The sequence below is a fragment of the Abramis brama genome, assembly GCF_963993115.1.
Source record: "Abramis brama genome assembly, chromosome: 20".
Classification (NCBI taxonomy): Eukaryota; Metazoa; Chordata; class Actinopteri; order Cypriniformes; family Leuciscidae; genus Abramis; species Abramis brama.
In genome coordinates this window covers 30881174-30909018 of record NC_139982.1, presented here as the reverse complement: position 1 = coordinate 30909018, position 27845 = coordinate 30881174, and the positions used below count along the sequence as shown (strand labels likewise).

The 27845-nt window shown below is 39.0% G+C and overlaps 1 protein-coding gene across 2 annotated transcripts in view; it reads left to right on the top strand.

Moving 5' to 3' along the window:
* Nucleotides 1-26765, top strand: part of pparab (peroxisome proliferator-activated receptor alpha b) — a 34434-nt gene extending 7669 nt beyond the window's left edge. The window contains exons 1-8 of one of the 2 annotated variants that reach the window (XM_084094198.1): nucleotides 4097-4234; nucleotides 7594-7839; nucleotides 9656-9813; nucleotides 14840-14978; nucleotides 17491-17690; nucleotides 21322-21531; nucleotides 22280-22523; nucleotides 25668-26041. In XM_084094198.1, coding sequence (XP_083950324.1) covers nucleotides 7632-7839; nucleotides 9656-9813; nucleotides 14840-14978; nucleotides 17491-17690; nucleotides 21322-21531; nucleotides 22280-22523; nucleotides 25668-25912 — 1404 coding nt within the window. In that variant the 5' untranslated portion in view covers nucleotides 4097-4234; nucleotides 7594-7631 and the 3' untranslated portion in view covers nucleotides 25913-26041. Of the gene's footprint in view, nucleotides 1-4096; nucleotides 4235-7593; nucleotides 7840-9655; nucleotides 9814-14839; nucleotides 14979-17490; nucleotides 17691-21321; nucleotides 21532-22279; nucleotides 22524-25667 lie in introns of those variants that run through there. The other variant, XM_084094199.1, reaches the window with a different exon arrangement.
* The last annotated feature ends 1080 nt before the right edge of the window (nucleotides 26766-27845 follow it).

The window sequence follows — 27845 nt, the reverse complement described above, 5'->3', positions numbered from 1 at the left end:
TGGGTGAATGCTGGGTGGTTGCTGGGTGGATACTGGGTGGTTGCTGGTGGGTGGATGCTGTGTGGTTGCTGGGTGGTTGCTGGGCGGTTGCTGTGTGGTTGCTGTGTGGTTACTGGGCGGTTGCTGGGTGGTTGCTGGGCGGTGGCTGTGTGGTTGCTGTGTGGTTGCTGGGCGGTTGCTGGGTGGTTGCTGTGCGGTTGCTGTGTGGTTGCTGGGCGGTGGCTGTGTGGTTGCTGGGTGGATGCTGGGTGATGGCTGGGTGAATGCTGGGTGGTTGCTGGGTGGATGCTGGGTGGTTGCTGGTGGGTGGATGCTGTGTGGTTGCTGGGTGGTTGCTGTGCGGTTGCTGTGTGGTTGCTGTGTGGTTACTGGGCGGTTGCTGGGTGGTTGCTGGGCGGTGGCTGTGTGGTTGCTGTGTGGTTACTGGGCGGTTGCTGGGTGGTTGCTGTGCGGTTGCTGTGTGGTTGCTGTGTGGTTGCTGGGCGGTTGCTGGGTGGTTGCTGGGCGGTGGCTGTGTGGTTGCTGGGTGGTTGCTGGGCGGTGGCTGTGTGGTTGCTGGGTGGATGCTGGGTGATGGCTGGGTGAATGCTGGGTGGTTGCTGGGTGGATACTGGGTGGTTGCTGGTGGGTGGATGCTGTGTGGTTGCTGGGTGGTTGCTGGGCGGTTGCTGGGTGGTTGCTGGGTGGTGGCTGGGTGGTTGCTGGGTGGTTGCTGGGTGGATGCTGGGTGATGGCTGGGTGAATGCTGGGTGATTGCTGGGTGGATACTGGGTGGTTGCTGGTGGGTGGATGCTGGGCGGTGGCTGGGTGGATGCTGTGCAGTTGCTGGATGGATACTGTGTGGTTGCTGTGCGGTTGCTGGGTGGATGCTGGGTGGATGCTGGGTGGTTGCTGGGTGTTTGCTGGGTGGATGCTGGGTGAATGCTGTGCAGTTGCTGGGTGAATGCGGTGCAGTTGCTGGGTGGATGCTGTATGGTGGCTGGGTGGTTGCTGGGTGGATGCTTTGCGGTTGCTGCCTGGATGCTGGGTGGTGGCTGGGTGAATGCTGGGTGGTTGCTGTACGGTTGCTGGGTGGATGCTTTGCGGTTGCTGGGTGGATGCTGTGCGGTTGCTGGGTGGTTACTGGGCGGATGCTGGGTGGTTGCTGGGTGGATGCTGGGTGGATGCTGGGTGATGGCTGGATGGTTGCTGGGTGGATGTTGTGCGGTTGCTGGGTGGATGCTGGGTGATGGCTGGGTGGATGCTGTGCGGTTGCTGGGTGGTTGCTGGGTGGATGCTGTGCGGTTGCTGGGTGGATGCTTTGCGGTTGCTGCCTGGATGCTGGGTGGTTGCTGGGCGGTGGCTGGGTGAATGCTAGGTGGTTGCTGTGCGGTTGCTGGGTGGATGCTGTGCGGTTGCTGGGTGGTTACTGGGCGGATGCTGGGTGGTTGCTGGGTGGATGCTGGGTGGATGCTGGGTGATGGCTGGATGGTTGCTGGGTGGATGTTGTGCGGTTGCTGGGTGGATGCTGGGTGATGGCTGGGTGGATGCTGGGTGGATGCTGTGCGGTTGCTGGGTGGTTACTGGGTGGATGCTGTGCGGTTGCTGGGTGGATGCTTTGCGGTTGCTGCCTGGATGCTGGGTGGTTGCTGGGCGGTGGCTGGGTGAATGCTAGGTGGTTGCTGTGCGGTTGCTGGGTGGATGCTGTGCGGTTGCTGGGTGGTTACTGGGTGGATGCTGTGCGGTTGCTGGGTGGATGCTGTGCGGTTGCTGGGTGGATGCTGGGTGATGGCTGGGTGGTTGCTGGGTGGATGCTGTGCGGTTGCTGGGTGGATGCTGGGTGATGGCTGGGTGAATGCTGGGTGAATGCTGGGTGGATGCTGTGCGGTTGCTGGGTGGTTGCTGGGTGAATGCTGGGTGGATGCTGGGTGGATGCTGGGTGGATGCTGGGTGGTTGCTGGGTGGATGCTGTGCGGTTGCTGGGTGGATGCTGGGTGAATGCTGGGTGGTTGCTGGGTGAATGCTGGGTGGATGCTGTGCGGTTGCTAGGTGGTTGCTGGGTGAATGCTGGGTGGTTGCTGGGTGAATCCTGGGTGGATGCTGTGCGGTTGCTGGGTGGTTGCTGGGTGGATGCTGTGCGGTTGCTGGGTGGATGCTGGGCGATGGCTGGGCGGTTGCTGGGTGGATGCTGTGCGGTTGCTGGGTGGATGCTGGGCGATGGCTGGGCGGTTGCTGGGTGGATGCTGGGCGATGGCTGGGCGTTTGCTGGGTGGTTGCTGGGTGGATGCTGGGCGGTTGCTGGGTGGATGCTGGGCGGTTGCTGGGTGGATGCTGGGCGATGGCTGGGCGGTTGCTGGGTGGATGCTGTGCGGTTGCTGGGTGGATGCTGGGCGATGGCTGTGCGGTTGCTGGGTGGATGCTGGGCGATGGCTGGGCGGTTGCTGGGTGGATGCTGGGCGGTTGCTGGGTGGATGCTGGGCGATGGCTGGGCGGTTGCTGGGTGGATGCTGGGCGGTTGCTGGGTGGATGCTGGGCGATGGCTGGGCGGTTGCTGGGTGGATGCTGTGCGGTTGCTGGGTGGATGCTGGGCGGTGGTTGCTGGTTGGTTGCTGTGCAGTTGCTGGGTGGATGCTGGGCGGTTGCTTAAAAGTCAAAAGAGACAAAAGAGTAATACACAAAAGCAATATTTTTCCCTTGAGATTTATGTTTTCACTTCTTAAATATTTATTTCTTGACAAGCTTTCCTGTAGGCTAATTCATTGATTTGGTTTGTTGTTGTTCAGGTTAAAGTGGATAACAGGTGAATGTCATGAGTCCACCTGTAATGTGATGTATAGCCTACCCAGGGCAAGGGTCGAGTTGATTTATTTAACAGTATTTGATTGAGCCATGAAAATGTATTACAGGCTAATATTATTTTCCCCATATGTGTAGATTGCAAGTTGTTTTAGAGGGGAATTTGTTGTATTTGGAGATGAACTGACCAGTACTTTTACTGATATTTTTAGTAATTTTCAGGCATAGTGTTTTTTTTTGTTTTTTTTTTAGCAAATGCACTGTGAAAAAGCGTTTTCGGTCGTTTTGGAAAGTCTCTGAATCTTTTTTCCTTTTCAAATCTTAGCAGATTTAGTTTTGATATTTTTAATTAGCGTGCTTTGTTTGTTAAAGATGTGTCTTTGAATTCACCCTGTGTAGAGCACCATTGCTTTAAGCTATACACATTAAAACGTGCATCTTTTGGCCGTTCCATTGTGTCACTTCTCATAGTTTGAGTGTTTTTTAAGTTCATAATAAAAGTGGTCAGGTAAACTGTTTAGTTTCCTGAACAATGATGTTTTTCGACACCCCAACTTTAGAGCATAAAGGCATTTTTTTAGAAAGTAAATAATGCCTATTTTTATTTTATGTTGACGTCCAAATATAGCAAAATATATAAAGATGTGTCGCACCAAGTTTTATGTAAAAATAGGCCTTTAGACATTTAAATACATATTACATATTTGATGAATGCTTTTATGCAAAGCAGGGTTGCTATAGTTTTAAATTTAGCCTCTTTTTATGTCTTTGTTTGTATTTTCAGCTTATTTTAGGTTAATTTTTTTCTTTTAGATTCATACTTTCATGGCCGACTTATTGTCCTTGGAGTCGAATCCTGAACGTGCACTGATCCGTCACTGACCACAACCAGATTAAGAGCTGTTTAGTCATTTCAACTGATTCAGTGATTTCAAATATTTCAAGCACTTTCCCAGTCATTTTAGCACTTTTAAATTGTTAAAGAATGACTTGAGGCTTTCAGATTGTTTCGCTCCCTGCGGCCTTAATGTTACCGTGATAATGTTACCGTGAGAAGTGTGCCATCCTGATGTCACCGGGTTTGGTGTCCGGTTTTGTTGCGTTGGCCCCTCATCCACCCCCAACCCACAATTTAGGTCATGTTGTGTGTTGAATTGCAACTTGAAACAAGATACGTACACCAGGCGCGTGAAGCATTTGCCACTGAGCCCTGCTGGACTATGAGTACTTTCCATGTGTAAAGACACACAAACATCAGATCACATGTATAAACTCAAGAGGAAGGTGGGGTTTTGTTGTTGCTTTGCACTTGCTGTTCTGACTCAAATTCTAGTGGGAATGAGCTCAGTTGTTTTGTATTTTTTATTGTTTTGCTGATATATTTAGCTAGTATCTTTGATAGACGTCATGATGGATTTCATGCATTGATGACTTTCAGGACACTTCATTCAAACAGACTGTAAGTGCGTGTAGTGTTTCTGTCCGGGCCGCCCTATATCTCGCTTTTAATCCACTCTTATTATAATGCTGTTGCAGGAGTTGTCATTGATTCACTAAGATCGTCCTTGGCCGTCCAAGACTCTGTCCTGAAGCTAATAACTAATCCATTACTCCTCATAATTGTTGGTCTTAGCTCTAACCTTATGATGAACTTCATTTGTTGTTAATTATATTGTGTTTGCTCAAGCATCAGTTTCTTACTACTTAAAAAGGTAATATAATTAAAAACAGGATATTTCTTCTTGGGAAATAAAAGAGTTCAGTCAGTGTATACTGTTACTCTAGACTTGGGTGATGGCAAAGTATTCACACATATATATGCAAATTGCAATCATATATAATTGATATATGTGCGAATTTCATCTAGTGGAAGCGTTTGGTACTGCGCCCAAACAAAATCTTACTGAAAGCTAATTTTTTGAGATATTAACCTTAAATTTGGTACACAGCTTATTTAGATTTATGGCTTTGATTTTCTCACAGTTTTAACATGTAAAACGTGTTTTGGAAAACATATATTTCATCTAAAAATTTAAAATGATATTTTTCTGCATTTCTCATAACAATAAATGTAAAATTTTATAACTTTTTCACTTCAGGAATAATATGTCAAGTGTCATCTTTAAAAAGAGACTTTAAAAAGTGTCATCTTTTAAAAAGAAACTTAAGTCTGTGGTCCAAATCATTCAAGATTTAAGTTGGAAATTTAGTTTTCAGGTCCATGCTCAAAAAGTGAATAAATGGATTATAACTACAGCATAAATATAATTTAGTACAAAAAAATCCCCTAAAAATACAAAATATTAAATAAAAAACTTTAACAAACTAAAATATAGTCATTTTTGGCCCACATTTTTTAGGGTCAGCTGTCAGATTGAACTGTATTATTGGCCAGCTCTTTATACAAAGTTAAGAATGTATAAGAAGAACTTTATCCGCACACATACAGTATATATAGCATGTATCTCAGTATTGCTTGTATCGTTGCAAAATGTAAACAATATTATTGTCCAGCTCTAATCTGCTAAATGCAACTATAAGGGATATTAAGAGATATGAAGATATAATGAACATTAACATCGTGATTTTCTGTAAAGCTAGTTTGAAACGACGTGTATTGTGAAAAGCACTATATAAATAAATTTGACTTGACAGTATTGACTCAACATAAACAACTTATTTTCCATTTTCCAAAGCTTTCGGTAGATTCCAGAATTGACACAAGGAGGAGCTTACGTTTCGGTCAATTATCCAAGCCAAAACTCGAATTAATTTAAGTGGACTTTAGGGGAAAAAACTAAAATTCTATTGAGAAAAATAAGTGACAGAAATGTTTTGGCAGCGTCCACTAATCTAGAACCCTGGAAAACTGTACATGCCATATGGTTGTACTGTCCAGCCGGATAAATACCGTACACATGTACTTCTGGTGTGTTGGAAATGCCCTGGCGTTTGGCCCGTGTGTCTGTGACTGTGACCACTGGCTGCTCTCTCGGTGTGTGTCCGGCTGAGACGAGTGAACAGGGAACAGTGTGTCCTGGCGGAGCGAGTAGGTGTTAAACATGGAGCCGCACACATTCAACAGGCTCGCATTACATACAGGACCTTTGTTTAATCGCACGAGCCTTACATAATCGTGAAGCGGCGAAGTATTTATTCTACTGCGGCTGATTGGTCGCCTGGTCATTTTTTACATTTTCATTTAATTGGTGTTCAAGCCCTCTGTGGTTTATGAGAATAAATAGAAAAAAGCTAATGGTCAATTGTTTTATTTTTTTTATTTTTTTACTACATTTTAACTAAACACATACATATACATTTCCATGTAACATAGAAAACAACAACACACACACACAAAAAAAATTTGCTTCTCAGTATTTTACATTTTACAATTCAACCACTTTTTAAGAACGATCTGAAAGGTCCCCAAACTCCATCATAAACCGTATATTTATCCCTTAAAATATAAGTTATCTTTTCTATTGACATATCTGTTACCATTTCTATGGTCAATTGTTAAAGTCTGTACTTTTCCTAAATTGCTGTCCCAATTCCATTTTTTATTTATTTTTTATTTTTTATTTTTCTGAATTCAGTTTGAATGTTTAAATGAACTTTTAGTAATCAAAAAGGGTGTCTAATTAGTTTTAAATCATTAAAACACAAGTTAACACCGATTTATTAAAAGTTTAACAAAAGTTGATACTGAAAGTTCCCAGTTAAATACTGTTTTTCTTACATATTGGCCTCTGAGGAAGTACTCTCCAGCATATGTTATCTAATAAATGCACATGTTTATAATAGTTCAGAGTATCGTTGCAATACAAAAGAAAATCATTTTTGAAAAAATGTTTGTGTACTCAAAGTTTACTTCTGTTACACTTAAAAGTATACTTTTATAAACTAAAAAGTGGGCCAATTTAGTCCCAAGAAGTATTGAAGTAGTACACAGGTATACTTCTAGTACATTGAATTTAGTATACATGCTACATAAAGTATACTTGGAAAATATACTTAAACTTTACTTAAATTTAATTGATAAAACATTTGAAGATTATGGGTTTTTCTCTCTCTGGAGAATCAAGTTGCTCTCCATTTCATCTCATTTCTTAGAAAAACTCTCAGTACCATGGTAATTTCATGTGAAACTCTCCATACTTTTTTTGAACCTGTTATTTATAAACTCGCTCTGAAGTCATGTGATCTAGCACTCAGATGAACTATTAACACTTGCATTGTGTCATAAGTTCATGAAACTCGCATGACCTCAAAATAGACCTATATTAGTGGCATGCGAGTAAATGCTTAACGCATCAAGGATATTCACTGTGTATCTGCTCAGTCTCTGTCGAGCTCGCAGCTCCTGTGGCCTGGTTTTGCTCTCTGATTTTCTCTCGGTGTCAGACAGACGCAACACAGACGTGTAGATAAGGCTATTTAGGGTGAACTTAACCATAATTACTGCTGATAAAAAATATTGCAGACAACGTAAAGCTTTTAGAAGGGCTAATATCTGACAAGCTGTTATTTGTTGTACCTTAATTAAATGAGACGAAACTGTGATTTATGTTGAGATTAACCTGTGATTAACCCTAACCCTGGTGTGATTCTGTGTTGTTATTGCTAAAAAAACGATCAAAAGTCGTTTTCATTTATTGAAATAAAACTATATATCTATCTATAAACATTTAAAAACTATATTAAGTATTATATATATATATATATATATATATATATATATATATATATCATGTGCTCCGGTTACAGTATCTATATATACAATACATTTTCTTTAATATGTCCATGTGGTTCCTCCAGGCTGATGTGTGATTCTCGCTCTGGCCCTGTCCGCCAGCATGGTAGACATGGAGAACCACTACAGCGCCCCGTCGCCGCTGAACGACGCAGTGCTGGACAGCCCGTTGTGCAGGGACTTCATCGGGGGAATGGGAGACCTTCAGGACATCTCTCAGTCCATGGATGAAGACGCTCTCAGCAGCTTCGAGGTGACCGAGAACCAGTCGTCGGGTCTGGGCTCCGGATCGGAGAGCTCCACTGCGTTAGGTACCCAGATGCTGCCACTCAAACACACTCTGACTTTTTAAGAAAAGACACTTTTCCATGCAATTGAATTGCATTGCACTGCGTTGCGTTGCATTTCATGACATTACATTGCATTACTTTGCATTACATTACATTACATTACATTACATTACATTGCATTGAATTACATTACATTACATTGCATTGCATTGCATTGCATTGCATTGCATTGCATTGCATTACTTTGCATGACTTTGCATTGCATTACATTACATTACATTACATTACATTACATTACATTACATTACATTGCATTGCATTGCATTACTTTGCATGACTTTGCATTGCATTACATTACATTACATTACATTGCATTTGCAGCTGATTTGCAAAGAATAAAACCAGGAACTACTCTACATAAGAATGCAAATGCAGATGTTATTGCTTTGTTAACATATTGTTAGCATTAAAATTTTGTTAGACTTATGCTTATGAAAAAAAAATGGAAACAATTTGCCAATATGCTAAAAACATAAGATATATGAAAGAAATATCATCCCAAAGAAAGGGTTTTTTCATCGTCATATCTCATAATGGGATGTTTAGATTTTTTTTATTGGCAAACAAAAAAATGCTTGTTAAAAATTGTTTCAAAGTAGTTTAAAATATGTTTGCCTTCATGTACTTGCATAGAGAATGTTGTGGTTATTATGCAGCATATTAACTTTCATATACTGTCAAGCAGAAAATGAAGGTGTTTCCTCATTGCTTTCAGCGCATATTCCCCTGATTTATCAGATGTTATGTATGTGCAAATTATCTAGAATCATTTGACATGTTTGACCTTTTAGACCTCGTTGTGTTGCAGTTTTTGGTTAATCTTGTGGTTCTGGAATGTCTGACCTAGTTTTGACTTCTAGAAGCTCCATGGAATCCGTATTATTCCTGTGAACAAACTTCACATTCCTAAATTTAAATCTCAAGGGCAGAAATGATTTGTTTCAGAATCATAACCTGTTGTTGTGGTTGAGTAGTGTTGTAGTGTTGAGGTTAAAACACCGTACATGAGAAATGAGGAAGTGACATCATGGAAATGTGTGATGATGAAGCAGCAGAAAGTCAGAGCAGTGAATTGGATTTCTCACAAGGAGGTAAACAGGTGGCTTTGGCTTAATGTTTGGTCATAAAATGTTGTCAAATGTAAAGATTTTGAAGTATTTTAGTGATTATTAGAAGACTAATAGTAATTTCACACTACTCTCTTTGGTATTACACTGCAAAGCTTTGTATATGTGTGTGTATGTACTTATAATGTATGTACTTAATAATAATCAGAATTGTTTCTTGATCATCAAATCATCATATTGGGATCATGTGACACTGAAGACTGGAGTAATGATGCTGAAAATTCAGCTTGGAATAAATTACAGTTTACTATATATTCACACAGAAAACACTTATTTTACATTGTAATAATATTTCACAATATTTCTGATTTTACTGATTTTTTTTAATCAAATAAATGCAGCTTTCATAAACATTAAAAGATCTTAGCCCAAACTCGGTTGTGTATATGGGGACGGATATATAGATAGATTTTGTATTGTAATATATTGTATTTATTTTACTGTGTTTCTTTGTCATTTTTATTTATTAAATTTTTTTATCTATTCTATTCTATTGAATGACATTGCTTTTCTAATTCCCTTATAGATAATTTTTAAGTGTGCATATTTTGTTTTTTGTATTGTCTTGTCTTGTTTTGTTGAATGAGTGACTTTCTAGTCGTGATTTAGATCACTTTTAAGTGTGCACATTTGTTTGCTCACTCGTGTAGATGCCCTGACTCCTGCGTCCAGCCCGTCATCATGTGTGTACGGTGGCCCGGCGGGACCAGAAGAGTTCACCTCCACCTCTCTGAACCTGGAGTGCCGCGTGTGCTCGGACCGCGCGTCAGGATACCACTATGGAGTTCACGCATGTGAAGGCTGCAAGGTGAGACCGGTGTTCACCCAAAAATGAAAATGAACCCATAATTTACTCCAGGGGTTAATAAAGGCCTTCTTGTAAGTGTTTTTGTAAGAAAAATATCCATATTTATAACTTTATAAACTATAATCACTGGTTTCCGGTAGCGGCCGTACACGTACCGGCGCAAGAGTGACCTCTGACCCGACGCATGACGTATGATGTAGGAGTAGCGTAAGCTTAGCTGAGAGTGTGTTTTGTTGTTTTGTTTTGCTCAATCCTCTGCGCTTCCTCGTTCCTTTTTCTGCATAACCACTCTCACATGCACTGACGGCCTGTTCGAGCCCCAGGACGCACTCTCCTGATTGGCTCTGAGCAGAAAACCGGCCTCACTAAAGGTCATCGAGGATGTTTTGCCCTCAGATCTGTGTCTAAAGGACACATTAGTCATAATATTGCTGTCAGAAAAACAACAAAAATGTTCTCACCACAGATGTGTTTACATGTGTTTTAATGTCTAAGAGCTGTATGAAGGCCAGAAAGACCCTTCTATTTTTTAAAGCATTTCAAAGTATTTTAAAATCGGTTGTTATTTTTATTTTATAACTAATACTGGAGCCAGTTGTTTGTTGCAAATGATATGTGATATATATATATATATATATATATATATATATATATATATATATATATATATATATCGTTTTTTTATTTATTATTATTATATATATATATATATATATATATATATATAGTTTTTTTATTTATTATTATATATATATATATATATATATATATAGTTTTTTTTTATTATTATAATTATTTATCAATGATGTCAAAGTAGGATGTTTTCATATATTATCATAATATTAACCTGATAACTACTACTATGCAGAATGTATGTTTTTTTGTTTAGTCTTTTTTATTTTCAATAATCATTAAACTACATCAATCAAAACTTATCATGTAATGGGTAAATATACTATAATGCATTAATAATTAGTGGCCGACCGATATATCGCCAATGCCGATATATCGGCTGATATTGGACATTTTTTTTATATTGGCCGATTAGTTTTTCTTTTTATATATATTAAATGTTTATGTTTAAATGTTTATATATACATAAATGTTAATTATAAATATATTGGCTTTATATCGGCCACCCTGCTCTCTAAGATATCGGCATCGGCTTTAAAAAAAAAAACGTATCGGTTGAGCACTATTAATAATAATAATAATAATATGTATTTATTCATTAATTATTATTATTAAATCAATATTATTATTATTAAAAACATTGATCAAACCGATAACTAATGCTTGCACTGCATCTCTCATGACATTTCCATATAATGCTCATCTTTATGGTTCTGTATATTTTGACACCTCACTTCATAACTTGCTTCTCCTCCCACAATGCTCTCTGATCGCAAAGAAACGCTGGAAGCTATTTATTCATTTGTCACCCGACTTACAGTAGGCCTGTCAGCTCTGGCCTTGACCCTGATGTTCAAACACGGGCAACAGGTGCGTCCTCGCCCCGTCCGGTGTAAGTTATGTGACCGCTCGAGCCAGGCCACAGGGACACAGCTGCAGAGGTCAGCATGCTTTTGTAGGGGTTAAATAAAGCCTGTGTGATGTCATGATGCAGTGTGTATCGTTTATACAGGCTTATATACTTATTTATACTCATTTCTAATACTGTGGAGTAAGAACAGTACGCCAGGTAAAGACTCACACTCTAGACCAGAGTACCATAAAATTATATCTATATGTGACCCTGGATCACAAAACCAGTCACATGTCACACGGGTATATTTATGGCAATAGCCAACAATACATTGTATGGGTCAAAATTATAAATTTTTCTTTTATGCCAAAAATCATTAGGATATTAAGTAAAGATCATGTTCCATGAAGATATTTAGTAAATTTCCTACCGTAAATATATAAAACATTTATTTTTGTGAGTGAATGCAGCACAATCACGAACATAAATGCACAACTTTAAAGGAGATTTTCTCAATGTTTCGATTTTTTTGCACCCTCAGATTCCAGATTTTCAATAGTTGTATCTCGACCAAATATTGTCCTATCATAACAAACCATACATCAATGGGAAGCTTATTTATCCAGCTTCCATATGGTGTATAAATCTCAATTTCAAAAAATTGACCCTTGTTACTGGTTTTGTCGTCGAGGCTCACATATTTACATTGCATATTAATTAAAGGTGGGAGATAAAATGATTCTCCGATGCATCAATGATTCCGAAAACTTGAAAGTCTGAAATGTCAAAACGGCATTAGTGCGAATTCAGATCTATGATGTAATCAGCAATAATGCTTAGAAAAAGAGAATAATACCTCAAATGCGCTTGTCTAGAACTTTTCAGATATTCATAATGAAGCACTCTTAAGGCCCGTTCAGGTTCACACCAGGAACGATTACTATATCGATAACTATATTAGTGTCCATATCATTATTATAAGCGCGCTGCAGTTTTGTCGTCTGCCACTTTAAATGCTCAAACTCTTTAAAGTCAGGTGGATTCTGATTGGCTGTCAGTGTTTTTATCGTTTATCAGCTGGAAAAAAGCATGATTTCAACAATATCGTTATAGTTGTGGTGCGGACTCTGCTATTCTTTTATATTTAGAACAATTTTTAGAACTATATCTTTATCGTTACCGATATAGTTATTGTCCTTAGTGTGAATGGCCTTTAGATATAAGTGCACTCATTACCACCCCTAATATTCAATTCAATTCACATTTATTTGTATAGCGCTTTCACAATACACATCGTTTCAAAGCAGCTTTACAGAAAATGCACGAGTCCACATTACAATTCAGAGTGATCTGCTATCAGAGGAAACTGTCATAGTTATGTATTTCAGAAATGTACATATACAAATCACAGTTAGCTAAAAATGTATTAATTTAAAAAAATGTACAAATTTAAGGCAGAAACAATGAGCTGACTGAAGTAATGAATACTTGTTTGTTAACAAATGATTATGACAGGAAATTGTAGCACTGGTGCATGTTAATATTAATATAGAATTTATTTGATGTGCTTTACAGCAAACGTTAGCTTGTTGAATCAGATTTTAGAGCCATAACTATTGATTTCATAACTCCCCTGCGTCTCCATCTGCTCGGTCACGTTAGATGCCCGTGATTTGGCCGGCTGAGGAACATGCGGTCCGGAGCACGTCGTCTTCCAGCGGGACCAACACCTCCCGAGTTTCTGTCCTCGACTCAACCTCTCCTCCTCTTCCTCTCCATATAATCTCCCTTTCGAAACAGTGTTTCCAGGGACAAAAATGGCTCAATATGTGTGAAGCAACATCCATTAGTTTTTACAAACCCTTCCCTTCTTGCCAGCCTGCACTTTGAGTCTCTGCTCTCGCTGGCAAACCGCTGGTCGTCAGATTGTGCAAGCCGCTTGATTTCATGCTTTGGATGCATTTACGACATTCGGATCTGGCCTGTTTGTTATTTCCAGGGATACTGAGGAGAATAAAGCTTTGATATCAAGGTTTCAAATGGTTATATGGCGATGCTGGCCGTTGCAGCAGAGGTTAATCGTCAAATGTGTTCAAAAAGGGCTGATTCATTTTATAATCGCTTGATTATTTTGACGATTAATCGAGTAATCCGGAAAAAAATTTCAACGACAATTCGCATATTTCGAAATATATTGATGTATTCTCCTGTGTTGCAGAGGGTTTATAAGTGATTTACGTTACAAATATGGAGAAATGATGCACGTTGTTTCCCCAGATGAACGTTATAAGCAACACAAAATGGGGTTTGTTAAGGATAATTCCGGTATTTAGCACTTTGAGTCTCTTTTCTGGTTTGTTTTGGATGAACTAGAGTGGTGGACACAGAAATGTTGACGATGGGTCCCGTCTCGACTTTTTGACTCGTTTATAATCGCCTTTGATCGCTTCAGAGTGGCTACGGGCATGCACGAACATGTCCTTAAAACAACCCTTAACGTTCGATTTCAAAACTGTGCAACTCACCGAGTGGTTAGTGGTGTTCGTTGATGATTAAAAACAAGTAGCGTAGCGAAATACAGTTTCTGTCATGTTTTATTTGGCATTTTGTAAAATCCCATTGATTTCTGTTGGAGGACTCATTGCTCGTTGATGTTACTGCGCTACAGACTCAAATATCGAGCGGAAGTTTATACGCGGTTGTGAGGTATCTGAAAAAATAGTTCCACTATAGCAAATAACACGGATTGAAATCATACACTGTGCCGATATATTTGTTTTTAATCATCAACGAAGGATGTGATCCTCATAGGATTATCAACCTCATTCCTATTTTGAATCTCTGTCACTATGCCTGGAAGGCAGAAGCTGTGTTTCCAAGAGAGGAAACCCCGACGGATCCAAGGACAAATGAGGACAAACACAACCTTCGAATGTCCTGCCAGCCTATTTGGAGAAGCGCCTGGTTTAGATTGTGAACATAATTTTCTGTCCCGTTTTAATAGAGTGATATGAACTTCAAATGGAACGAGTGGTCTTTAAAGTGTACAGGACAGGACAGACACTTAAAACAAGCAATGACCTGACCTTTAAAAATATGTGTAATTTGGTGTTTTTCTTAGGCCCTGTTTACACAAGAACGCTCACGGGTGAAAACGTAAAAATATTTTATCAGATGTGCCTTTCGTTTAGACGGCGACGGCGTTTTTGGGGCTTAAAAACGCAAAAAAGTGAACCCACCCTCCAGAGTGGAAATCTTAAAAACGCTCCACCATCGCGTTTCCGTCTAGGTCTAAACGGTAAAAACGCAAAAGTCTGCTAGACAGTGAAGGCACCGATCAGTGCCACCTAGCCGCCTGGAGTGCATACTACATTGAATTTCACACACTTTTGCATCACAGTATGCACGCAGATTTCCACCCCATAACGCTCGTCTAAACGCAGAATAAAATGTGATCACTTTTACGTTTTCTCTTCAGATCGTTTCCGTGTAAACGTAGCCTTAGAATCAAACTGGATTTTTGTTTCTTCTACTTTGTAGGGTTTCTTCCGTCGGACCATTCGCCTCAAACTGGAGTATGATAAGTGTGAACGCCGCTGTAAGATCCAAAAGAGGAACCGAAACAAGTGCCAATACTGTCGCTTTCAGAAGTGCCTGTCCGTGGGCATGTCCCACAATGGTATGTATGATTGTAAACTTGCATCTCAAACACACAGTCCTAATTTTATGGTAATTGTATCTCATGGAAACCAGTACAACACTGGCCAGTGATCTTCCTCAAGGTTAACGTTCTGGATAATCTTTGACTAAATGAGCAGGTCTTTGTCCTTGAGATATCAGTGCATTGGCTTGCATTGTTGCATTGCATTGTTTTCAGTCTAGAGTCAAAGGTTATCTTTCATGAGGCCCGCTGTGCTGAACCACTCATCTTGCATGGACTTTATGACCAGCAAAGGCATGTGCTGAAATCGTGCTATGGTCGAAGTCCGTAACCCGAACCGTGTACACTTGAAAACACACAGCGAGGCGTGATCACCCGAGCCCTATTCCTCACAGCGATGTGGGTTAGCTGCTAATATTAGCTGCTTTTATGTTTTTTAGTCCTTTTGATAGAAATACTAACTATGAAATGTGTTGGAATAGAGACTAAAGAAACGGATATTGGTTGTCCCATTCTTTTCCTTATTAAAGTGGTTTATCTTTCACGTCGTAAGCTGATATAAACATATGTGACATTGCACGCTTACTTTAGAATAGGCATCTGCTTCAGATCTGCTCATCCCAGTGAAAGTTAAAACCAGCAGCATTCCTCGCCACTGCTTTCATCCTGTTATCTCCAAACCCTGGAGTATTAGACCTAACCAGCATAAAGTAGCATAAAGTGCTTGTTAAAGTCCCCCTGTGGTGAAAATCAAGCTTTTAATGTTGTTTATGTGTCTATGTGGTGTTTTTAATATGCTTTCAGACAAAGCATTTGTAAATTCATAAGTCGACACCATTGCTGAGTATTTTCTCCTTAAAACTGCAGTGAACCAAAGACAGTCTCAAAAACACGCTTTGAAATCGCTGGTGTTTCTGACGTCACAAACTACCTTGTAACCAATCAGATCAACGTGTGATCGTCAACCAGTGGATCTCTGAGCTGAGTGAGTGAGTGGAGGCGGGGCTCATTTGCATATTCATAGAACCGCGCATACTAAATGAGGCAAGGGTGTCGAGTTAAATTCAAGATATTTTAAGGCATGAAGACATTTTTTTTCAAGGAAAAAACTTTTAAATATGTCATTTCAAAGATGAGTTTTAAGATCAAATTATTGACTTTAAAGTGATAGATTTCCTTCTTTTTACATGTGGGACTGCAGGGGTTGTTGTTCAAAAATGACTAAAAAAACAACGTGAATGCATTAAATTGATTAAAAGTGGCAGTGAAGACATTTATAATGTTACAGAAGATTTCTGTTTCAAATAAATGCTGTTCTTTACAACTTTCTATTCATTAAGAAATCCTTATAAAAATGTATCACGGTTTCCATAAAGATATGAAGCAGCACGACTGTTTTCAACATTGACAATAGAGCTGCACGATTCTGGATCAATTGAGAATCACAATCTTTTTGTTTTAAATAGAGTCTTTTAACGAATCTTGAGCAGCAAATCATCATATTATGGAGTAATGATGCTGAAAATTCAGCTTTGATCACAGAAAATAAATTACAGTTTAACAAATTCACATAGAAAACGGCTATTTTGTGATCTTAATTGCAGTTAAACATTGCCGTAGCAATGCATATAGTTCATAGCATGCAAATGTTTGGTGAATGTTTTTGGAACATAGTGTTTCAAGCACTGGAGCTTTACAGGCCGGGACTTTAAGCTCATTAGCTGTTGGGGATTGTACCTTCTGTGAGAGGATTGCATTTCAGGTACTAAAGATGTCCGCATTTGAATGCAATATATACCACTGACAGTAGAGACAGTTAGAAACCACCTCACAACTATCCAAAACACGCTAGTTTCTGAAACACTGACGATGCCCACCGCTGCTCTTGCCTGTCTAATTACACCATCAAACTCCATTTGAACTCGGGCCAGATTGAAACTCGTGTTACTCAATTCCTCTGGGCGAGTTTCTAAGGCACCAGACATCCTGATCTGACAAAATTTGTACACAGTGGCCTTGGATTTCAGCAAATATTAATCATCCGTGATCAGCGGCGCATGTGGTTGTTTTGCAAGAGAATCCGCAGAGTGAAGGTTTACAGCCGTTTGGAACAAATGCCATCTGAACTTAATCAGGTTGTGAAAAGAAGATGCTGTACATCTGATATTGTATTGTCCTTGTGAAACACAATTGCATAGTGACACAATTAATTGGCTTGACAAGTTTAGAATTATTAGGGATATTGAACAAAAGCTTGCTGAACGTTGTGCCAAGTATGTCACACAGCTGTAGATCTAGCAGTCAGGAAAAGAGTATTTCTATGTGATTTGCGCTCTTGGAAGGATTTTAAGAACTAAACACAAATGATCACGTCAGATTATATCCACATATTACTGCTGATATGCAGAAACATGTCAGAAATCGGCTTTGTTCCAAAATACAGTGAGCTTCCTACAGGGGGAGCATCAGTTCTTACATGGGATGTTGGTTTGGGTGTTATCTATAAGTTACCTTATAATCCCTCGAACAGCGATCCGCTTTGGGCGAATGCCACAGTCGGAGAAGCTGAGGTTGAAGGCGGAGATCCTAACAGGAGAACGAGAGGTCGAGGACCCGCAGCTGGCCGATCAAAAAACCCTGGCTAAGCAGATCTACGAGGCCTACATGAAGAACTTCAACATGAACAAATGCAAAGCACGGACTATCTTGACGGGCAAGACGAGCACGCCGGTAAGAGAATTCTGCCATGTGTAAGTCATCCAAGCAACAGGGACGTGCACAGATCATTTGAAGGGCAATGGCACAAAAAAAGGCACCCTAACAACCCAGAACACCCTAGCAACCATCCAGAACACTTTAGCAACGCTCTAGCAACAGCATAGTAATGTCATACCAGCCACTCAGAACACCTTAGCCATACCCTAGCAACCATTCGGAACAACTTAGCAACACCCTAACAACCCAGAACACCCTAGCAACCATCCAGAACACTTTAGCAATGCCCTAGCAACAGCATAGCAATGGCATACCAGCCACTCAGACCACCTTAGCAACGGCCTAGCAACCATTCGGAACACCTTACCAACGCCCTAACAACCCAGAACACCCTAGGTACCCCCTTGCAACCATCCAGAACACTTAAGCAGTGCCCTAGCAGCAGCATAGCAATGTCCTAGTAGCCACTCAGACCACCTTAGCAACCCCTCAAAACACCTTAGCAATGGCCTAACAACCACCCAGAACACCTCAACAGTGGCCTAGCAACAACACAGAACACCTTAGCAATGCCCTAGGAACAACCCTGAACACCTTTACAACAACATAGCAATGAGAGAGCAACCATTCAGAACATCTTTGCAACCACATAGAAATGGCCTAGCAACAAACCTACACCACCTTAGCAATGCCCTAGTAACCACACAGAACACCTTAACAACGGCCTAGCAACAACCCAGACCACCTTAGCAATGCCCTAGTAACCACACAGAACGCCTTAGCAATGGCCTAATAACAACCCAGCACACCTTTGAAACCACATAACAATGACCTAGCAACCATTCAGATAACCTTAGCAACACCCTAGCAACCACTTAGAACACCTTAGCGCTCAGTCTATGTTAGATGTTGTTTGTCTGTCTGTATAACCTTTTAAAACTATTTTAAGGCAGCATGTCATGCCAAGATCAAATGATTTACAAATGATTTTTCAGGTTTGAGCTGTTGCGCATGGTCAATGCATGTTTACACAGTTTCCTGTCTCTCTACCTTCTTCTAAAGCACAAAGCCCATCAATAAAACCGATCTCTTATTGATGAGGCTGTGTGTGACACGAGGTCATGGGGAAGGGGTTTATAGTGGACCTTGTTGCACAGAATCCTGCCTGGGTGTGGATGTAGATGTATGTCAGTGTAAGGATGGGTCCACCTCAGACGTGCATCTGTAACACTAGCTTGATTGTTGGTTCTGAGCTCTGCAGGACACGGGCCAGCTGTCGGGAGTGAGAGCAGCTGAATTAAGACGAGTCTTTCATCTCTCACAGTACGCTTGTTCTCTCACGAGCCTCTCGGGGTGTCATGTCGACCTCTCTTGTGGAGGCGGGGAGCGGCTTGAGTTTTAGGCTACAAATGCCATCATCTGAACTTAATCAGGTTGTGTAAAGAGGATACTGTACATCTGAGATTGTATTGTCCTCGTGAGACACAATTACATAGTGATACAATTAACTGGCTTGACAGAAAGTATTGAAACAGGAAGCTGAGTCTGTTACATATACACATAATAATAATAATAATATCAATCATAATGTTATTGTTTTTATTTTATCGTTTTTATAATTTTTATGTTATTTTATTACTTATTTTTATTTGTTTGTATATTTGTGTTTTTTTTAACTACTGAAGTGAAGTTGGATATATATATATATATATACTGTATATATATATATATATATATATACTGTATATATATATATATATATATATACATATAAATTATTTTATTTAATTTTTATCAGTGCTGTAAAATTGATGAAAAGTGATTAATTGGATCTAAACATATAGGCTATATATATATATACATATACAGTATGTGTGTGTGTGTGTGTCTCTCTCTCTCTCTCTCTCTCTATATATATATATATATATATATATATATAGTATATATGCATATAATATAACTTTTTATTAGTGCTGTCAAATCGATTAATCGCGATTTATCGCATTTAAGCAAAAAGTTTGTAAATATACACTCACCTAAAGGATTATTAGAAACACCTGTTCAATTTCTCATTAATGCAATTATCTAATCAACCAATCACATGGCAGTTGCTTCAATGCATTTAGGGGTGTGGTCCTGGTCAAGACAATCTCCTGAACTCCAAACTGAATGTCAGAATGGGAAAGAAAGGTGATTTAAGCAATTTTGAGCGTGGCATGCTTGTTGGTGCCAGTCTGAGTATTTCACAATCTGCTCAGTTACTGGGATTTTCACGCACAATTTCTAGGGTTTACAAAGAATGGTGTGAAAAGGGAAAAACATCCAGTATGCGGCAGTCCTGTGGGCGAAAATGCCTTGTTGATGCTAGAGGTCAGAGGAGAATGGGCCGACTGATTCAAGCTGATAGAAGAGCAACTTTGACTGAAATAACCACTCGTTACAACCGAGGTATGCAGCAAAGCATTTGTGAAGCCACAACACGCACAACCTTGAGGCGGATGGGCTACAACAGCAGAAGACACCACCGGGTACCACTCATCTCCACTACAAATAGGAAAAAGAGGCTACAATTTGCACGAGCTCACCAAAATTGGACAGTTGAAGACTGGAAAAATGTTGCCTGGTCTGATGAGTCTCGATTTCTGTTGAGACATTCAGATGGTAGAGTCAGAATTTGGCGTAAACAGAATGAGAACATGGATCCATCATGCCTTGTTACCACTGTGCAGGCTGGTGGTGGTGGTGTAATGGTGTGGGGGATGTTTTCTTGGCACACTTTAGGCCCCTTAGTGCCAATTGGGCATCGTTTAAATGCCACGGCCTACCTAAGCATTGTTTCTGACCATGTCCATCCCTTTATGACCACCATGTACCCATCCTCTGATGGCTACTTCCAGCAGGATAATGCACCATGTCACAAAGCTCGAATCATTTCAAATTGGTTTCTTGAACATGACAATGAGTTCACTGTACTAAAATGGCCCCCACAGTCACCAGATCTCAACCCAATAGAGCATCTTTGGGATGTGGTGGAACGGGAGCTTCGTGCCCTGGATGTGCATCCCACAAATCTCCATCAACTGCAAGATGCTATCCTATCAATATGGGCCAACATTTCTAAAGAATGCTTTCAGCACCTTGTTGAATCAATGCCACGTAGAATTAAGGCAGTTCTGAAGGCGAAAGGGGGTCAAACACAGTATTAGTATGGTGTTCCTAATAATCCTTTAGGTGAGTGTATATACAATAGATATATCTATATGAATGTGTGTGAATGTGTATGCATATACTGTATATATTTATGTATTTATACACACATCTATATTTACAAACTTTTTATGTTGGTCACGATTAATCAGTTTGGCAGTACTAATTTTTACTCTATATTATTGATTTTATTGAATTTCAATCTTTCAAAGTATTGAAACTCAATGTTGGGGCGGGACATAACTATATCTATATTTTTATATTTAATTTCATTGTTTATTTTATTGAATTTCATTTTTCAGTGCCCATCTGCCACCTTTACTCTAGAAATGGTCACCTGGCGTAGAACTGTATTGTGAAAAGCGCTGTATCTGAAAAATGCACTCTACAGTTTATTCTTCATTTGATCTTTATGCTTCATACTCATTGTTTTGTATAGCCTTTCGTGATCCACGACATGGAGACGCTGCAGTTGGCCGAACAGACGTTCGTGGCGAAGATGGTGGGCTCTTCCGGAGGGCTGCTGAACAAGGACGCCGAGGTTCGGATATTTCACTGCTGCCAGTGCACCTCGGTGGAGACGGTCACTGAGCTGACGGAGTTCGCCAAATCCGTCCCAGGCTTCTCAGACCTGGACCTAAATGACCAGGTTAGTGCATCATCGCACCATGTAAACTCTTTAAGCTTGTCACCCAGATCTTTATATATGAACATTCAGGGTTTGAAATTTACTTTTTCACTCACCGGCCAATTTGGTGCTGAATTTTTAAGTTACTGGCCATTCAGAACTTCTACTAGCCAAAAAAAGAGAAAGAAACCAGATTAACTACGTCACAGTTTATATATATATATACATATATATTTGGATTTTATACATTCATTTCTTATTCAAACAAAATCCTGTCATCCAGCATCTCCTCGCTTCCTCTTTCATCCTTTTCACCAAAAATGTGTTTTAGTCAAATCCAGTACAAAGAACATCAGAAACATGTAGGATGTTGGAAAATATGTTAATGTTAATGTTCTGTTAACCAAATGCTTTTTAATCTTCGCTATTGCTGCAATGCAAATGAACAAGCGCGCCGTTATTTGTTTTGCGTAGTGACGTGTGTGTTCAAGTAAGCCAGATATGAGCAGATTCTGCGCTATACGCTGTATTTAATATATCATGAAGACTCACAAGTTGAGTATTTGCGCTAAATCTGCGCAGACTTGGCTTACACACGAACTTCCCCAGCAAAGTGAGTACACATAATAAGTAACACACCAGATTGGCTCATGATTTGAGCATTTGGCGGGTTGGCGGGTGTTAATTTCAAACCCTGTTTGTCACCCAGATCTTTATATATGAACATTGTATAAGCACATTAAATCTAACGCAGTCTGTTCTCCGATAGGTGACGTTATTAAAGTACGGCGTCCATGAGGCGCTGTTTGCCATGTTGGCGTCATGCATGAATAAAGACGGTCTGCTCGTGGCGTACGGGAGCGGGTTCATCACCAGAGAGTTTCTGAAGAGCTTACGGCGACCGTTCAGCGAGATGATGGAGCCCAAGTTTCAGTTTGCCATGAAGTTCAACTCCCTCGAACTGGACGATAGTGACCTCGCGCTGTTCGTTGCTGCCATCATCTGCTGTGGAGGTATATTGAGTCTTTTCATATTTTATTGAAATAAAATGTTGATATATTAAATTAGATTTTTATTATATATTTAAATAGATTTTTATTTCAATAATTTAATTTTTTTCATTGTTTTTTAAATTACCATTAAAATTACTTTTTTTGCTATAATACTTAATATATTATGTGTATGTGAGCAAAAACATTTGTAGCAACACAAGCTGGATTTTATGCATTTATAATTCCTTTCATGTAGAAAATCTTTAATTCTAATAAACTATAGAGGTGGGAGAAATAATCGATTCAAGAATCGATTCAAAATCGATTCAAAATCGCTTAAAGGAGCATTGCGTAGGTTTTTACTTAAAAAAATCTTTAAGATAGAGTTTTCATTTGTACATGTTTGAGCCAACCATGATGTAATAAAAAGAATGACACCTCGACTGTCCACCACGGTTGCCTCTATCAGCCTGTAGGCTCAATCGTGTGTGGAGGAGTCGGGCCCGAATCGGCGCGAAAATTCACAAAATGTGACGTCATGCGCGTTCTCGTCTACTTGGGCTTACAACCGTACGGCACGGCAGCCATTATAGTAAGCAGCGGCAATCGGTGTTTTCAAATGGACTCTGCGGATGGAAAGAAGCGACCAGCCCCCAGCACAACTCAGACACCCACCGACACTCCTCGGAAGTGTAAAAAAAAAAAAAAAACTAATTATTTACTATGACAAGTGTTTTTAGTGCAAAATTTCATGTGGTATTCTGAATGAAAATAAAGCATGACAAGCTCATACATCAAGGTTAGAGTTCCTTTACCTTTAATACCATAATGTTATTGCTATTCTACAAAACAGTATAGTAGTACAACTATAATAGTAATTGTACTGTATCTAAAAATAAGCATAACGTCTTCAACTCAGTTATATAATTTAGCGTTACTCTACAATAGTCAAAATAAGGGGTCTGTGAGTGCTGGGAGTGTGTGTTACAGTGTTGTGTTAAAATACTTTTAGAAGTAGACTTTAGTTGATAATATAAAGCAGCACTGCAACATTTTACTAAAATATGGTCTGTCAAACAATAACCTTACAGTACTGTAACTTTTCCTACCTCAAACATTATGCTGGTGAGTGGTGAATCTCGATGAGCCGTCAGTGGTTGCCGCGGCAACCCTGGTTGATGTGGTCGTGCTCGTACGAGCGTGCGCACCGAGAACGAGCATGAGACTGGCTGCAGTTCCTCTAACGGCCACTGGTGTCAGTAACGGTTAGAAATTTCAGAACTTACGGAATGCTCCTTTAAGAGAGAATCGAATTTAAAAAGTTTATATATTTGTTGAAGTTTTCAAGAATCGATTCAGAATCACTGAAGACAGAATAAAATTAAAAAGTTTATATTTGCTTCTGTTTTCAGAATCGATTCAGAATCATTGAAGAGAGAATCGAGTAAAAAAAAAATATATATTTGCTGAAGTTTTCAAGAATCGATTCGGAATCGCTAAAGAGAGAATCGAATTAAAGTTATATTTACAAAAATCTTAAAGAATCGATTCAGAATCGCTGAAGAGAGAATCAAATTAAAATTTGTATATTTGCTGAAATTTTCAAGATTTGATTCAGAATCTCTGAAGGGAGAATCGAATTAAAAATGTTATATTTGCTTCTGTTTTTAGGCTATATTCACTGTAGTTATTTAATAATTCTTAACATACAACAATAATTTTTATTTATTATTAATTTTGTCATTATTTTAAATATATACAAAGTAATTTTACAAAAATGCACAAATAAATGTGATATTCCGAGTTGGTAAACTCATTAATTAATAAGCAAAAATACGCAGATCAAGAATAATCTCAGAATCAGATTGTGATTGTGTAATATCAACTATTACAATTATTGAAAACAATCGACAAGCTTTTGCTTGCCAGGGATTTATTTGAGACTAATTTGTCTTGCGTTTCAGATCGGCCAAAGTTTTCAAGAATCGATTCAGAATCGCTAAGGAGAAAATCGAATTAAAAAACATTATATTTGCTGAAGTTTTCAAGAAATGATTCAGAATCGCTGAAGAGAGAATAAAATGTAAACAAATTTATATTTGCTGGAAACATTTTTTTTGTAATACTGTTTTTATTGCATTTTCTTGAACACTTACACAACAATGTACATCACATGTCTGTAACAACACATATAATGTACAAAAACAAACAAACAAACAAACACCGGGGCTCATATTACATGAAAAGTGCAATAGCACAAACTAACATCGGATAACACAGTATGTACTTTGGAAGTCAGAGTTAACAATACACTACAATCAATAATAGCTACAATCAATAATAGCCACAGATAAAAGCAATAAAATAGGGTTAGTGCAAATTAAAATATATTTTCAAATGAATATAATACCTAATCATACGGAAGAGGATTAGGGCCAAGCAATAATAAAAAAATAAAACCATCTCGAGATTAAAGTCGTTATAATGTGAAATTAAAAATTCTCTACATTTCATTTCAACTTTTTTTCTCGAAACACAACGACTTTATTCTCGAAATGTAATGAGTTTATTCTCGCGATTATTTCGACTTTTGTCTTGAAATTTAACGTGTTTTTTTCTTGAAACACAATGACTTTATTCTCGAAATTTAATGAGTTTATTCTCAAGATTGTATTTTGAGTTTTTTTTCTCGAAATTTAACGAGTGTTTTCTCGAAATTTACCAAGTTTTTTTCTCGAAACACAACGACTTCATTCTCGAAATGTAATGAGTTTATTCTCAAGATTGTATTTCGACTTTTTTCTCGAAATTTAACGAGTTTTTTCTCGAAACACAACGACTTTATTCTCGATATTTAATGAGTTTATTCTCAAGATTGTATTTTGACTTTTTTTCTCGAAATTTAACGAGTTTAATCTTGCATTATAACGACTTTAATCTCGAGATGGTTTTATTTTTTTTATTATTGCTTGGCCCTAATCCTCTTCCGTATAATCAAGCATTTTGTTCCTCCTCTATTATATTGTTAATATCCCCATGTTCAATAAATAATAAAAAGGGACTCCAAATCCTCTTAAATTGGTCTTCTTCACCCTTGCTGGAAGCTTTTTTAACAATCGCTGAAGAAAAGTGATTTATTTGAGACTTATTTGTGTTGTGTTTCAGATCGACCGGGCCTGGTGAACGTCCCGCACATCGAGCGGATGCAGGAGACCATCGTTAACGTGCTTCATCTGCATCTGACGAGCAACCACCCCGATCACGGCTTCCTCTTCCCCAAACTCCTCCAGAAGCTGGTGGACCTTCGGCAGCTGGTGACGGAGCACGCTCAGTTAGTGCAGGAGATCAAGAAGACCGAGGACACGTCACTGCATCCCTTACTGCAGGAGATCTACAGAGACATGTACTGAGGCCTTCAAAACACATCGTCATCAACCACTATTTCCAGGATTTCTGCGTGGAAAGGGACGTCAGGGCTCTTCATTATCGTCGAGTTAAACAATGGTTTCTGCGGTTGTTGCAATGCCAACTAAAATGCATCCTGTGGTTTTAGGAACTTTTTTGGGGGGGGAAATGTTATAATATAAGCGCTTACTGGTCACTTCAGGCCAGAAACTGTGAATAGAAACCGTAAAGTCCAACTTATTCATACAGCAATATCCTTTTTTATACTGACTTTTTATGACACTTACAACTCAGTTTGCAGTAAAACCACCCAAGTGACTTCCACCTACCGTAACTAGTGAAAAGTACCGTTTTGTAACGTTTTAGGGACTTTGCTTCATGATTAACGTTATGAACACTTTTTTTTTTTAGTTCTTTTTTTTTTGATAACATCAAGCACTGAGCGAATGAAAATGCATCTCGGAATTCTTATATCTTGAACAGTTTCCAGCCTTTGTATTTCACCATTTGCTGAGGTAAAACTTGACATTTGTAGATGGATCATGAAAAACATGAATTATTTATTGCTTTCTCGGTTCACGTCTGGTTACAACACGACATTACGTTTCAGTTTGACCAGTGAAGACACTTAGACATCTCCAAGCGTCCATCAGTGCAGCTTTACAGGTTTAGATGATCGATACCTCACGACCGATGCCTTCTGACAGAGCACAACAGGTAGTGCTGTTTTACTGTAATCTAGCGTTTCAAGGGCTTGAACACATGACAGATGAGGCCTGTTACAGCTTTCACACACTACCAGTCAAAAGTTATTGATCGGTAAGATCTTATGGTCACCAAGGCTGCATTTATTTGATTAAAAATACAAAAAAACTGTAATATTGTGAAATATTACAATTTAAAACAACATTGTAAACTAATTTATTCCTGTGTTCAAAGCTGAATTTTCAGCATCATTACTCCAGTCTTCAGTGTCACATGATCCTTCAGAAATCACTCTAATATGATGATTTGATGATCAAGAAACATTTCTCATTATTATCAATGTAGAAAACAGTTATTTACATTTTTATTTCAGGATTCTGTGATGAATAGAAAGTTCATTCTGTTCATTTTGTACTTTTAAACACTACCGTTCACAGGTTTGGGGTCAGTAAGAATTTTTATTTTATTTTTTGGGAGAAAGAAATAAAATAAATCAATAATTTTATTCATCAAGGATGAATTAAATTGATCAAAAGTTACAGTAAAGACATTTATAATGTTACAAAAGATTATATTTCAAATAAATGCTGTTCTTTTGAACTTTCTATTCATCAAAGAATCCTGAAATAAAAAGAATCCAATGTTTTCAACATTGATAATAATGAGAAATGTTTCTTGAGCAGCAAATCATCATATTAGAGTGATTTTATTAGTGACACTGAAGACTGGAGTAATGATGCTGAAAATTCAGCTTTGATCACAGGAATAAATTACATTTTAAAATATATTCACATAGAAAACAGTTATTTTAAACTCTCATAATATTTAACAATATTACTGTTTTTTTCATATTTTTAATCAAATAAATGCAGCCTTGGTGAGCAGAAGAGACTTCTTTTAAAAACATTAACAATCTCACTAAATGTGTTTTTTCTGCAAAACAATTTAATGCAATGTTGGCTTTTATTAAGCAACATGCAATATTCAAGTGAACTATTCCTTGAACATGGGCGTCTGTCAGGCTTGATGCATTCAAGCAGTTAAATACCATTCAGCATGTGAATGTGACGTCCCTACTCAGGTAAATTAGATGTAACGACTATAAAGTTTGTGAACGGGCCAATATCTGATAACCGTTTTATAATATATGGCCGTTATTAAAGTAAACACTCGATGCAGTAGCCCAGAAATCAGTTTATTTTCTGTATAGACCCACATTTGTTCTCGCAGCGA